General features: G+C 28.9%; 2 protein-coding genes across 2 annotated transcripts; both read right to left on the minus strand.

Moving 5' to 3' along the window:
* Positions 1–213: 213 nt before the first annotated feature.
* Positions 214–3,154, minus strand: LOC123275023 (suppressor protein SRP40-like). The gene is made up of 10 exons (XM_044742897.1): positions 2,989–3,154; positions 2,482–2,916; positions 2,138–2,416; positions 1,902–2,060; positions 1,603–1,824; positions 1,279–1,518; positions 1,046–1,102; positions 842–954; positions 549–753; positions 214–378 (listed from the first exon to the last, which is right to left on the minus strand). The coding sequence occupies exons 1-10, from the start codon at positions 3,152–3,154 to the stop codon at positions 251–253; spliced, it is 2,004 nt and encodes a 667-aa protein (XP_044598832.1). The 3' UTR covers positions 214–250.
* A 3,772-nt stretch (positions 3,155–6,926) lies between these two features.
* Positions 6,927–8,623, minus strand: LOC123275024 (putative ankyrin repeat protein RF_0381). The gene is made up of 2 exons (XM_044742898.1): positions 7,918–8,623; positions 6,927–6,931 (listed from the first exon to the last, which is right to left on the minus strand). Exons 1-2 carry the CDS (start codon positions 8,621–8,623, stop codon positions 6,927–6,929), a joined length of 711 nt encoding a protein of 236 aa, XP_044598833.1.
* Positions 8,624–12,398: the final 3,775 nt, after the last annotated feature.

The raw sequence follows: 12,398 nt of genomic DNA on the forward strand, positions 1-12,398 counted from the left end.
AAACTTAAAGTAATCTCAACCTGTAATCAAGTATTAGTTAATATGTATTAACTACGACACACAAAATCTGTATTATAATTCTTCGCTCATGTAAAAGCTTCAGTTTATTTATCATCAGTTGTGAGAATACAAAAATTTATTCTAGAATTTAATAATTCTAGATTGAAAATAAATTTAATCTAATTTTGTAAAAAATTATTCTAAACTTAAAGTAATGTGAACATGTTTTTATGTATTAATGTGCATTAAATTATGCCTTTTTAACGGTGAGTTTTTTCTTGTATTTATTACGAACGGAGCAACACAACGATCTCATAATGCTCTGAAATTCATCGATTTCAAGTTGATGACCACCGATAACATGTGCATTAACGTAGCCTGAAACCATCAGAGAAGGAAAATTATATCTACGATAAAATTAATTATTCGATATTAATATTAATTAAGTTGAAATAAAATTAGTAACTATTAATAGAAATTTTTGACAATTAATTAAACACTGATTAATAATGTGTGTAATAATTTTCAAAAATCAGTAATGTAATTACTCAAAATGGCGTTTGATATCTTTTGGGGAATCAACTTTCTGCCTTCTTTCTCTTTTTGGGGAACCATCTCAGCTAGGTTTTCCTCTCCGATGATCAATCTCAATAATTCGCGTGCCATTTGCCCTGCTTTTTTCTGATAGTTTTTTGTTAATAATCTCAATTTATACCGATCGACCATAATCTCTGATCCCTTGATTAACTCCCTCTACTCCACAAAACAGTTTTTAGTATAAGTTTATTAATAAATTAAAAATTAGACAGACGGCTGCAAAATTTTATATATTTGTTATTACCTCATCCTTGTTATCAGTCACTTTTTCTTGTTTATTTGTACTTGAAGCAACTTGCATCGGTGATTGAACACTGGCTTTCCGAAGTTCTAAAAATTGCTTGAATAGTTTTAAATCTGTAAGTCGTAAACAAAAACCAATTATTAATTCTGTGATTTATAAATTATAATAGATAATAGAATAGAGATAAAAAAAATTTAATTTTACCCTCTGCAGAGAATTGATCATTGTCAACTTCATCAATTTTTGATGTTCCAGGGGAGTCTGTAAGAATAAATCACAATTAATTACTTAAATAATTAGAAAAAAATAAATAATATTAATTATCTAAATTAGATGAAAAGCTACGGTATAATAGGCATTAAAGACTCTTGGAGCTATTTATGAATTTATAATTATTCTTAGGTTAAATCAATTATTGTTAGATAAGAATCACAAACCCTTGCTCTTTGATTGATTTTTAGATTTAAAGTCAGTTACAGCCTTTAAGCTTGAGCTCTCTTGACCTTTCAAAGGACCGGAAGAATGAGCCGAGAAGCTTTCCTGTCGATTTTTCTGCTTTTTACCTCTATCATCTTCTTCGAGGTAATTTTTCTTGGTCAATTTTGTGTTTAATTCCTTTTGTCCGTCAAGAATGATAATCTCTTCAGTATTATCGTTTATTTTGGAAAAGGTATTAGCTATAAACATAAAAAAAATCATAAACAGCTCTTAAAGTTATAGATCATAGAAAGCAATTAATTAATATTAAAAAAATTACATACAAGTCTGTTTGTTGGCCACTTGGTCGTTATTGCGACTGTTGGCGTCACTATCACTTTCTGACTCCTCCTTGTTGTCCACTTTATGATAACGTCGTCTGTTAATGTCACTGTCACCTTCTGAATCCTCTTTATTGATCACTTCACTGTTACCCGAATTATTGGTCTCATAATTACCTTCTGCATCATCTGAGGAGTCTGAATACTGAACAAGACCTTTTTGAACTATTATTTGGGATGAAAAAAAATATAATAAGTATTTTTTAGCCAATTATTTAATAAAAATTCAAAAATTAATATACCATTATCCACCAGAGATTTTTTCATTCTTCTCACTGGATTAAAAACAGAGTCACTATCCTCTTCAAAATCATCACAGGTAAGGATTGAATTTCCAGCTTTTGATTTGACTTTGATTGTAACATCATTGATATCTGCTGTCTTTGAACGAGTTCCACGATCTGAAAATAAGATAAAAATCACACTATGAATTTATTATTTTGTTTTACACGATTAAAATAAAAAAAATTACACTTACCATCTTGGATAAGATTTTTCTTTACAACAGGTTCACTTTCTTCATCGCTTGATGTAAATACAAGATCGCTAGTTCTTTGTTTGAGCATTGAAGAAGACATTTTCCCATAATAAAATCCAACAGGGGATGTCGATCGGGGATTCCTTTTGTTACGCATTGGTGAATTTTCGACGCTGCCTGCTTTGGTTCCTTTGTTTGTTTCTTCGTTTCTTGGTCTTACTTTGCTTACAGCTCTTTCATATTTATTGACATTAATTAGTTCTCGAGATTCTTCATCATCTGAAAAAAATTATAATTAATTTTTTATTTTATTCTGGATAGTAAAAATTTCTAAATAAATATACTATTTTGCTTCAAATTAGTTTGGTCGTGTCTTTTGAAGCTTATCACTTTCTTCTTTGTCTCAGGTTCATTGTCTTCATCCTCAGAATTAATTGAAATAAGCATACGGTTGCTAGCTCTTGGCTTGATGGTTGACGAAGATACTTTCTTGGAATAATTTTTGGTTCTTTCTTCTTCAAGTTCACTGTCATCACTCGAAATGATTTTCCTAGTTACTCTCCTTAATTTCGAAGATGGTGATGATGGTTCATCTGAATCTTCATCAAAAATAGACTTGGTCTGCATAATATCTTCATCATTTACCTTTCGGCCAACAGCTCTAGATGTCTTGATTTTTTCTCCTTTCTTACCTCCTTTCTTAACATCTTTCTTTCTTTTATTTAGCAAAATCTTTCCATTTTGATCAACATCGACCATTTCCAAGTATTCTTTATCATCTAAAAAAACAATTTTTGATATTTTAATAAGAAAAAAAAGATAAAGTAGATAAAATAATAAAATAGATTTACCGTCTTGGAGTAAAATTTTTACCGCTTCATTTTTATTATTTTTTTTGGCCGTAAGTTTTCCAGTTCTGATCGCTCGTTCAATAGAGCTCGTTTTAATTACAGAGTGGGAGTTTAAATCATCCCAAAATACAAGAGAAAATATTTTATCTGACATTTTTCGTGACATCTCGCTATTTGAAGTTTGCAGGTTAAAAGTTATAAACATATGACTAATTTATGTAAACAAATGACATTAGCATAAAATAAACAAGCTAAATTTCAATTAAGCGATTTATTGGAGGAAAAAATATAAATTATTTTACAAAAGGAAGATTTGAAACTGTTCAACTTAATATAATCTTAGACGCTTGCTGTTGCTTCGTTAATTATTATCAATGTAATTTACGACTCTACGTGAGTATTTTAATGAATGTAAAAATATTTTTCAGGAACTAAACATAATAAAATAAAATAATTATCAATTATTTAGAAAAATGTTCGGTGGTAAACCCTATGAAAAACTTTCAAGATCGACGCAGTATCGAATTCGCAAAATATTATTCAAGTCTGATGACGAAGTCGAAGATTGTTCCAACAGGGGATCCAATGTTTCTCGAGAAACAGGTGATGATTTTATTTGACACTAATAAATAAATTTATCGCGAGTTTCTGATTCGAAAACGATGATAGATTATCTGTGAGATTTCTCGTAGGCTTATAATAAGATTAATTAATATTTAAGTGTGAAATTTCGGTGTAAAATGTTCTGATGGACAGAAGTACTTCACTCATATATACGAGACCTATGGACCGTCTTCTGATCCGCAGAAGTACAGTCTCCTGTACAGTCACGAAAAAACTTTTTCACCATCAGAAATCTCCCAACGAAGGAAATTTTACACCGAAATTTCACACTTACACTTACACGGTGGTGTAAAAGTCGTCGGGTCCAACTTTACACCAAAATTTTTCACAGTTATCTTTTAAAATTTTTCAAAATCTTTTAAAATTCTTCAAAATTCTTTAAAATTTCTCAAAACTTTTAAAAATATGATTCGTTACAATCTTTTAAAATTCTTTAAGATCCTTTAAAATTTCTCAAAGATTTTTAAAATACGATTTGAAATATTGAATAAAAAATTAATACGTTTTGAAGCAGGAAATCACTTAATTTGAAAATATTTTTTTTCAATGCTTGAATTATTGAATTATTAATCAATTGAATTTTATTTATTTTCGAATTTGTAAATGCTCTTTTATTTATAAAAAATCACATATTTCAGACGGTAGTGATACAAGTAGTGTCTGTCCTGGATTCGACTATCTTAAGAGTACAGATGATGACAGTGATTGCTGCGAAACTATCAATGGTTGTTGTGATGATTACGACAATGATGAACAAGATGATAACTTCATGGATTGTTCCGATTACACTGAAGAAACTGAATCTATTAGTCCGGATAATAATGAAGAAACGGAATCTATTGGTCCGGATAATAACGAAGATACTGAATCCGTTAGTTCAGATAAAAATAATTTCGAGGAATGGAATGAAAGCCAATCGAATGCTAGTGGTTCTGATAGCGATGAATCTGATGTTTCAACCAATGATTCTAGTTTTTATAATGAGAATCTGAATTCTCCTCTTTATCCAAATTCTCCCTTAACTTTAGGCGAGAGCGTCTTATGCATTTTGGCATATATGATTCGTCATAAAATAACAAAAGCTGCATTAGCTGATTTACTATGGCTCTTAAGGTTACATTGTGCACAGCCTAATTTTTGCATAAAATCAGTCCATTATTTTCGACAATTTTTCAAAAATATTCAGGCCCCAATTACTCGTCATTTTTTCTGCTCTGCATGCTTTTCTAAACTAAATGATCAAAATAGTCTATGTCCAAACTGTAATAAAAAAGAGGAAGCAAGTTATTTTATTAGAATTCCTTTAGTGACACAGTTATTGAATCTTTTTAAGCGACCTGGTTTCTACAATTCTTTACAAGGCCGATTTAACAGGCAAAAATTAATGAAAAAAATTTAGAAGATATCTGGGACGGGAGTGTTTACCAGTCGCTTTTTAAAAATAATGAATTTTTATCGATCCCTTCGAATATCTCATTTACCTGGAACACAGACGGTATATCTCTCTTTAAGTCTTCAAAATTTAGCTTATGGCCATTTTATTTAACAATAAATGAACTTCCATTTAAAGATCGAACCAAAAAAGAAAATTTACTGTTGGCAGGAATTTGGTTTGGAGTAAAGCCACAACCAAATTTATTTTTAAAAAGTTTCTGGAACGATTTGAAAAAAATTTTTCAAGGTATTTGGTGTAAAGTAACTGACTTAAATTCTCGAGTAAAAGTTCGAGGTATGATTATTTGTGGGACTTGTGATTTACCAGCAAAAGCTGCTTTTTTAAATATGAAAGGACATATGTCAGTATTTGGTTGTTGTCATTGTAAAATTCAGAGTAAGTATTTCAATAAAAGACGTATTTACCCATTTAAAAAATTGGTCGTTAGAACAACCAAACAATTTATTGCTGACAGTAAAAAAGCAGTTAGAACTAAAAAAGCCGTAAATGGAATCAAAGGTCCTTCAGTTTTAACTATAATCGTTCATGATGTTTTTAAGACGACTGTCGTTGATTCCATGCACTGTGTGTATTTAGGGTGTAGTTAGAAAAGTATTTAGTTTACTTTTTGACAGCTGTTACAGTGGAAATGTCTTTTCTCTCCACGAACATTTGAACTGGGTCGATGAAAAAGATTCGATCTATTTCCCTCCTGCATTTGTATCTCGATTAACGCGATCAGTTTATGATTACAAATACTGGAAAGCATCAGAGTGGAAACAATGGCTGCTATATTATTCGATTCCTATTTGAGTTCAATAATGTCAGATGAATATTTAGAGCACCACAAACTCCTGGTGACTGCTATCAGCTACTTAAGCTCCACATCTATCAGCCAAAAAATGATATCGGTTGCACTTACTTCAATCAAAATGTATATTTCGCAATTTAATGACTTATATGGTTTAACTCACATGACTTGCAATTTGCACTGTTTATATCATCTTCCGGATGCTGTTAGAAAATTTGGTCCTTTACCTGGAACTTCTTGCTTTGCATATGAAAATTTAAATGGGTCATTTGGACGTTTGGTGCAAGGTACTCGGTATGCACAACTCCAAATTTGTTCATCGCTGTCACTTTTTACTAATTTTATAGAATTAAAGTCAGAAGCAAGGCAAGAAAATAATAATGTTAAAGAATTTTGTAAAAAGTTAGAATTATTTCATTTAAGAAAACGAAAGCTTGTGTATCTCTCAGATCAGTGTTCTATATTAGGTAAAATAACGCCTTACAATCTTACCGATTCACTCCAAATTATTTTTGAAAACAGTGACATCAACCTGCCAGCTTTTAATAACATTTATAAATTTGCACGATTGTTTAAAAATAATTTAGTTTACGATTCTGAACTGTACAAACGTAAAAGAAAAACAAATTCATCGATTGTTGTGTACAACCATAACAATCGAAATTATATTGGTGTTATTAGCGAATTTCTCAAAGTTTGTTCCTGTCAAAATATTCCATGTGATGTTAATTGCATAACTAGTAATTTTTTTGCAATTATTACTAAGTGCCTGTCGATAAAGTCTATTATTCCTAATGCTTTAATTGATATGGTTGATCTCTGTGTAAAATCTGATCAGCTTCAACTAGCTATTAACATAAACAATTTGATAACTGTTTGTTTTTCTATTGATAATGATAATGGTGAGAATAATACTTTTTTTGTTATGAGACCGATTAATTTGACAGAAATAGATTAAAATACACTGGAATTAATATTAAAAAATATAATTATACAGATTACAATTATATCAATTTTGTATGACATAATTATAATGCATAGCAATACCTGACACATGTTAAAATTATCTTAAGCTAAAATAATTTTATGTTGAATTGTTATTAAATTTATAATTAATGTTAAATTCTAAAATTAATTTTCGTATAATAAAAAAAGAATTTCAACTTAAATAAATTTGTATACTTACTTTATTTTTTGGAGTAAATACAGGAGTAAGCATGTAAGTATTCAATAAATTCAATACTATTCAATATTAAGCTTAAAATAAATTAACCATCCAAGAGCATATTTGATATAAATCGATTATAAATTGTTAATAATTTATAAAAATAGTGATATGATTTTGTATTAAGTTTATTCGAATTTCAAAATAATTGTTTTTCAAAAATTATTTTAACTACTCATTATTTCCCCAAAAAGATTGACTCAATTGAAATTTTATTTATTTTGAAATTCACAAGTGTTAATTCACAATCAATTTGAAGAACATTGATACTTAACTTAAATTATATACACATATAGAAAATGATTTTAAAAAATGATTTTTCTGCAAACTATCTCATAAGTAATTACAAAGTCGAATTGACTCAAAAATAAATTCATATTTGTGTCAAATAATGAATTTACTTATCAAAGTCAAAATTAAATTCATTATAAATTATAATTTTTTTTGCACGGGTTATAATCCGTCCATAAATTGGGAATTTATTTCTCACTTGGTTCGGATTGAAGTTTGAAGTAAGGTTGATATTTCTGACATAATTTACTAGTCGACGTACATAATTGGTTAAAAAATGGTGATCGGTAAGATAACTAATTCTGCAGATCTTTTCCTGCTTAAGGAAATCAATTTCCGTAATGCAGTCACTAGAAAACTTTTCAGTTGTGTTTTGAGAACTGAACTCTCGCCAACATAAGTAATATTGATCGAAGCGTATATTAGAAGTTGTTGATTTGATAATATATTTCATCACTAGAGTGGCAAAATATTCATCAGGACGAGGAGTATAAAAATGAAATATCTCTGGGATTTTATCTAAAAGCTGTTCAATAAATTTACTCTTATGCCAAATAATGTTCAACTCAAGCCATCGATGACATCTTCTATTATTAAGTGCTAAGATATTGGCTCCTTGACGAAGAAGAAAAAATGTGATTGATGTGTTTAGTTTTTTAGCAGCATAATAAAGTGCTGTTCTTCCTAATTGATCTTTTATATCAATTTTAGCTCCAAGAGATAGCAAACGGATTATACAATCAATATTATTCGACTTCACCGCGCGATGAATGGGGTACTGTCCACGCCATTTCATAAGAGAAACATTGGAATCATTACGGCTGATAAAAGAATCAATTACTGTCTGGTTTTTCGCTATTATCGCTAGATTTAATACCATGCTATCGCTTTCGGGATATTTGTAATCATCACTCGAAAAAGGTTGTAATAAGATTTCTGCTTTGTTTTCAGAGTCCGAACAATGTATAGCTGGCACAGCTGCAGATTGGAGGTCTTTCTTTTCAACTCTTTTCGTATCCAACAAATATTTGAATATTCTTCCATCAGGATGTTGAAGAGCTTGATGCAGTGGTATTAATGTTATGAATTTGTGGCCGTCATAAACTTTTTTATTTATATCAGCAGCCAAACTCACTAATATTTTTACTAATTCAAATTTATTATTTTGAATAGTAATAAGCAATGCAGTTAAGCTACATTCGGTGGTTGCGTTAATATCTTCGCCATAATCAATCAGCAGACGCACCATTTCTTCTTCTCGACTTTCATTATACTACAAAGCAGTCATATGTAACATCGTACACGACTTATAAAGACGTCCATCAGTATGACGATATAAAGGAACTCGGTGTAAAGAAACGCCATTTTCCAACAGTGACTTCACAATTTGAATCCTCTTTTTCTTGATTGCCAGGAGAAGCGCAGAGTAGTTATCTTGAGTCTGAATGTCGATAGCTGGTGTCTTCTCAAGTAAAATTAATTTTTCAAGTGACTTGCTAAGTGCAGGTACCTCATTATCACCAAATAAGTACTTTAATAGTCTTGAGTTTTCTCGTTGAATAGCATATTCAGCGATTTTTAAGAATGATTCAACGAATGCGTCACTTGGTGAGGGTTCTAAATTTTGTTTTACTGTGAGGAGCATATTGATGATACTATCATCAACAACATGTTCAACTGTAAAATGCAATATTGTTGTTTTTTTTTTAACTCAGACATATCAAAACACTTAGATCCAGTACAGCTAGCTCCTATATCTGCGCCATATTCCAATAGAAGCTTGATGATAGGTTTATTTACTAGTTTGACAGCAGTCATCAGAGCTGTTAAGCCACTTTTATTTGTAGTTTCAATGTCTATACCCATTTTTAAAATAGCTTCGATTTTTAATTCATCTCCGTCTTCTACAGCAGCATGGAATTCCGACATCAAATCAATCGACGTTGAAGAGACTGAATTTTTCACAGTTTCCATCAAGTTTTTAACAGTGTCCATGATTATAACTCCACTAGTCTGTCTGCGAAAAATCTAGTGTTAGTTTGGGTAAATATTGTTTATGTTAATTACGATAACTATATTCTATTATTATAATGTGGCAGCGAAAAAAGTTCATGTATGTAAAGCTGGCATTGACTCACCCACACGGAAAAAAGTAAACTGTAATAAATAACAGTCGATTTATAATAAGTAATGATCAACTGCTAAAAATTACCATTTCAAACAGTAAAATCGTGATTTTACTATTCACTTTATAATATTTACCATTTAAACGTTACAATTTACTCTTTACATGGAAGAAAATACTATTTCAAACAGTAATATTCGCTATGTAAATGTCTAAAATGTTAAAGTATAATAATTAAGCATTCAGACTTTGATATTTATCATTTCGTACCTAAAAAATGATTTTATGATATGTAAAAAGTATAAAATAAAGTTAGTAAATTTCTAATACAAGCAACGTCAATATTTATATAGTAAAATAGTATAGTTAATCTTGCGTTAATTTCTTTGTCAACAATTACTCTTCGATGATGATGACGATGGTGATAATGATGATGATGATGATGATAACGATAATGATGATCGCGATGATGATGATGATAATAATGATGAAAAAATATTAAATAAATTTTAGTTTTATAAAAAATTTTGAGAAAATATTTTTTTGTTTAGTAGGGTACAGACGTGAAGCCCCCATCCCTCTCAAATAAGTAAATATCTATATAACAATAAAAGTGAAAAGGGGAATAATACTATAAGCTTCTTAAACAGAAAAAATCAACTTTAGAATAGAAAATAGCATTTTCTTGACTCAAGAAAGTTTTTCCAAACAATTAATATCTTAGACAAACTCAAAAATCTTTTTGACCACAGAGAAGCTTCGGAATTAAATAAAAATTTACATGTGTCAAGAATATTTTGATCTTCCTTATTAAACTCATGAGAAATAATTTTTACTCTCAAAAATTGCGTTGAATGACGCAAATCGTATCCTAGTCAGTTAATTCGTTCAAGAGCAATCGCAATTCAATGTTATCAAAAAGTTCTATCACTACAACTTCAAGATAGTCAAGTCAAATGAGCTTTATATTTTTAGTAATTGAATTTTTATCGTTTTCAGCTTGGTGATAACGAGAAATTGCAGGAATGGCCCGCAGTATCAATATTTTAAATTTTCAAATCTTGCCCTAATTAAATTTCCGCTTATGTATCTAGTTCAATTATAAAATGAATCAATATCATTATTGCACATGATAAAATAATCGTTTTATTTAATCGTTTAAAATTTTGAAATTCAACTTGATTCAATGTTCAACGCCGTAGCAAAAGCTACACCTATCCATGTACGAATGAGTCTAGCTGCACGGTCATATTCTTAGCTTACTCCGTGTCAAATTACATTGTAGGATAAACGTTACTGAACATTACAACCTGTGTACGTAGAAATTTTTTCACTGTTTTTGAGAAATTTTTTTTTTAAACTGAGATTCATTTGATATAAAGATACCTCTTTATATTAAAATTTGTTTAATGAAATAGTAAAAATTATTCCTCAATTAGTAAAAATATTTTTTTAATAATGTTCATTAAAATAATTTTTATCAGTGTATTTAAAATAAAAGTTGTTTTAAAAAATAATTACTGTTGATTTTCTTTAGATTATAAATATCTATATGAGATAGTATAAATAAAAATAAATTTGTAATTTTGATTTTACCTATTTTTCTCTTTGTTTATAAAATAAAAATATATAACAAAAATTACTTACCACATGTAAATATCTAGATTATAGTTGTGAGTATGTACGAATACAGTTACTGTACTCTCTACCTACTTCAAGAGACACTATACAGTTAAAGTTGAATTGAATATCGTATACTATATTTTTTTCTTTTGCTCTCTTTCTTTCTCTCCGTCTAGGTATATATCTGACTATATTTTAGTTAAAGTACCGGAGCAAAATTTTTACTGTTTATAACAGTTTTAAAAATTAGTTCTTAATCGACGGTTCTTAATTTTATAAACCAACTTTTTTTTTTTTTTTTAACAATAAGCTAATGATTTCTTATCCGAAAATTGAGAAAAATGTCAAAAACTACGTTTTTAATTAAAAATCCTCCTATTAAGGATCAAATTTATTACTAAACTAATGATTTTCATTTTATTTTTTCATTTTAGATGATCCAGTATGGTGTTCTAATCGAGTCCAACAAATATATTTTTATAAATTATATGTAATATTTTTTTTTCTAATGGGTCAAGTTGAAAAATAATAGGAAGTCTTTGTAATTATAAAATAAACATAATTATTATAAAAAAAAAAAAAAACATTATCAAAAAAAACTACGTTCTCTACACCTTTAACTAGATCTCAGTTCTTACATTCTCAGTATGGTAGGTCTCATTTGTTCTCAAAAATTCTTCATAGTATATAAAAAATCAAATTTTATACTTACCTTTAAAAAAAACTCGCACCGGTTTGTAGTCAACTTTTTTTATTTATATTAGTCTGAAAACTAAGAAAAAATTTTTTAAATTGGTTCATACCATAAAAAGTTGTTAGCTTACGAAATTGCTTAATACAAAAGCGAGCATCACCAAAAAGTTGACAAGAGTGTAAAAGGATCAATTGAAGGATTTAATTATTAAAATTTTATTTAATTATAACTTAAAATTTATTCATCACCATTTCACATAATAAAAATACAATAATTTCAATAATTACAATCATTGATGATAAAGAAAAATAATAAATATAAATAATTTGCAGGAAACATAATTTGATAAAGTCTTCTAAAGTAGCTTATAAACGTTAGAAAAAATTTGAAGAACTAAAAATTTGTTGATTTATATAATTGCAAGAACTCAATAACCTTAAAACATGCTCAATTCTTCTTCGCTTAAATAATCAGATATGCTACATACAAAATTCGTAGGAAAATGACAAAGTATATCAGCTAGTACAGTTTCAAAATTTAGTATCAACTTCAAACGATGCCGGGCACGGTGAAAATAATTGA

Source organism: Cotesia glomerata, linkage group LG1 (assembly GCF_020080835.1).
Source record: "Cotesia glomerata isolate CgM1 linkage group LG1, MPM_Cglom_v2.3, whole genome shotgun sequence".
Taxonomy (NCBI): Eukaryota; Metazoa; Arthropoda; class Insecta; order Hymenoptera; family Braconidae; genus Cotesia; species Cotesia glomerata.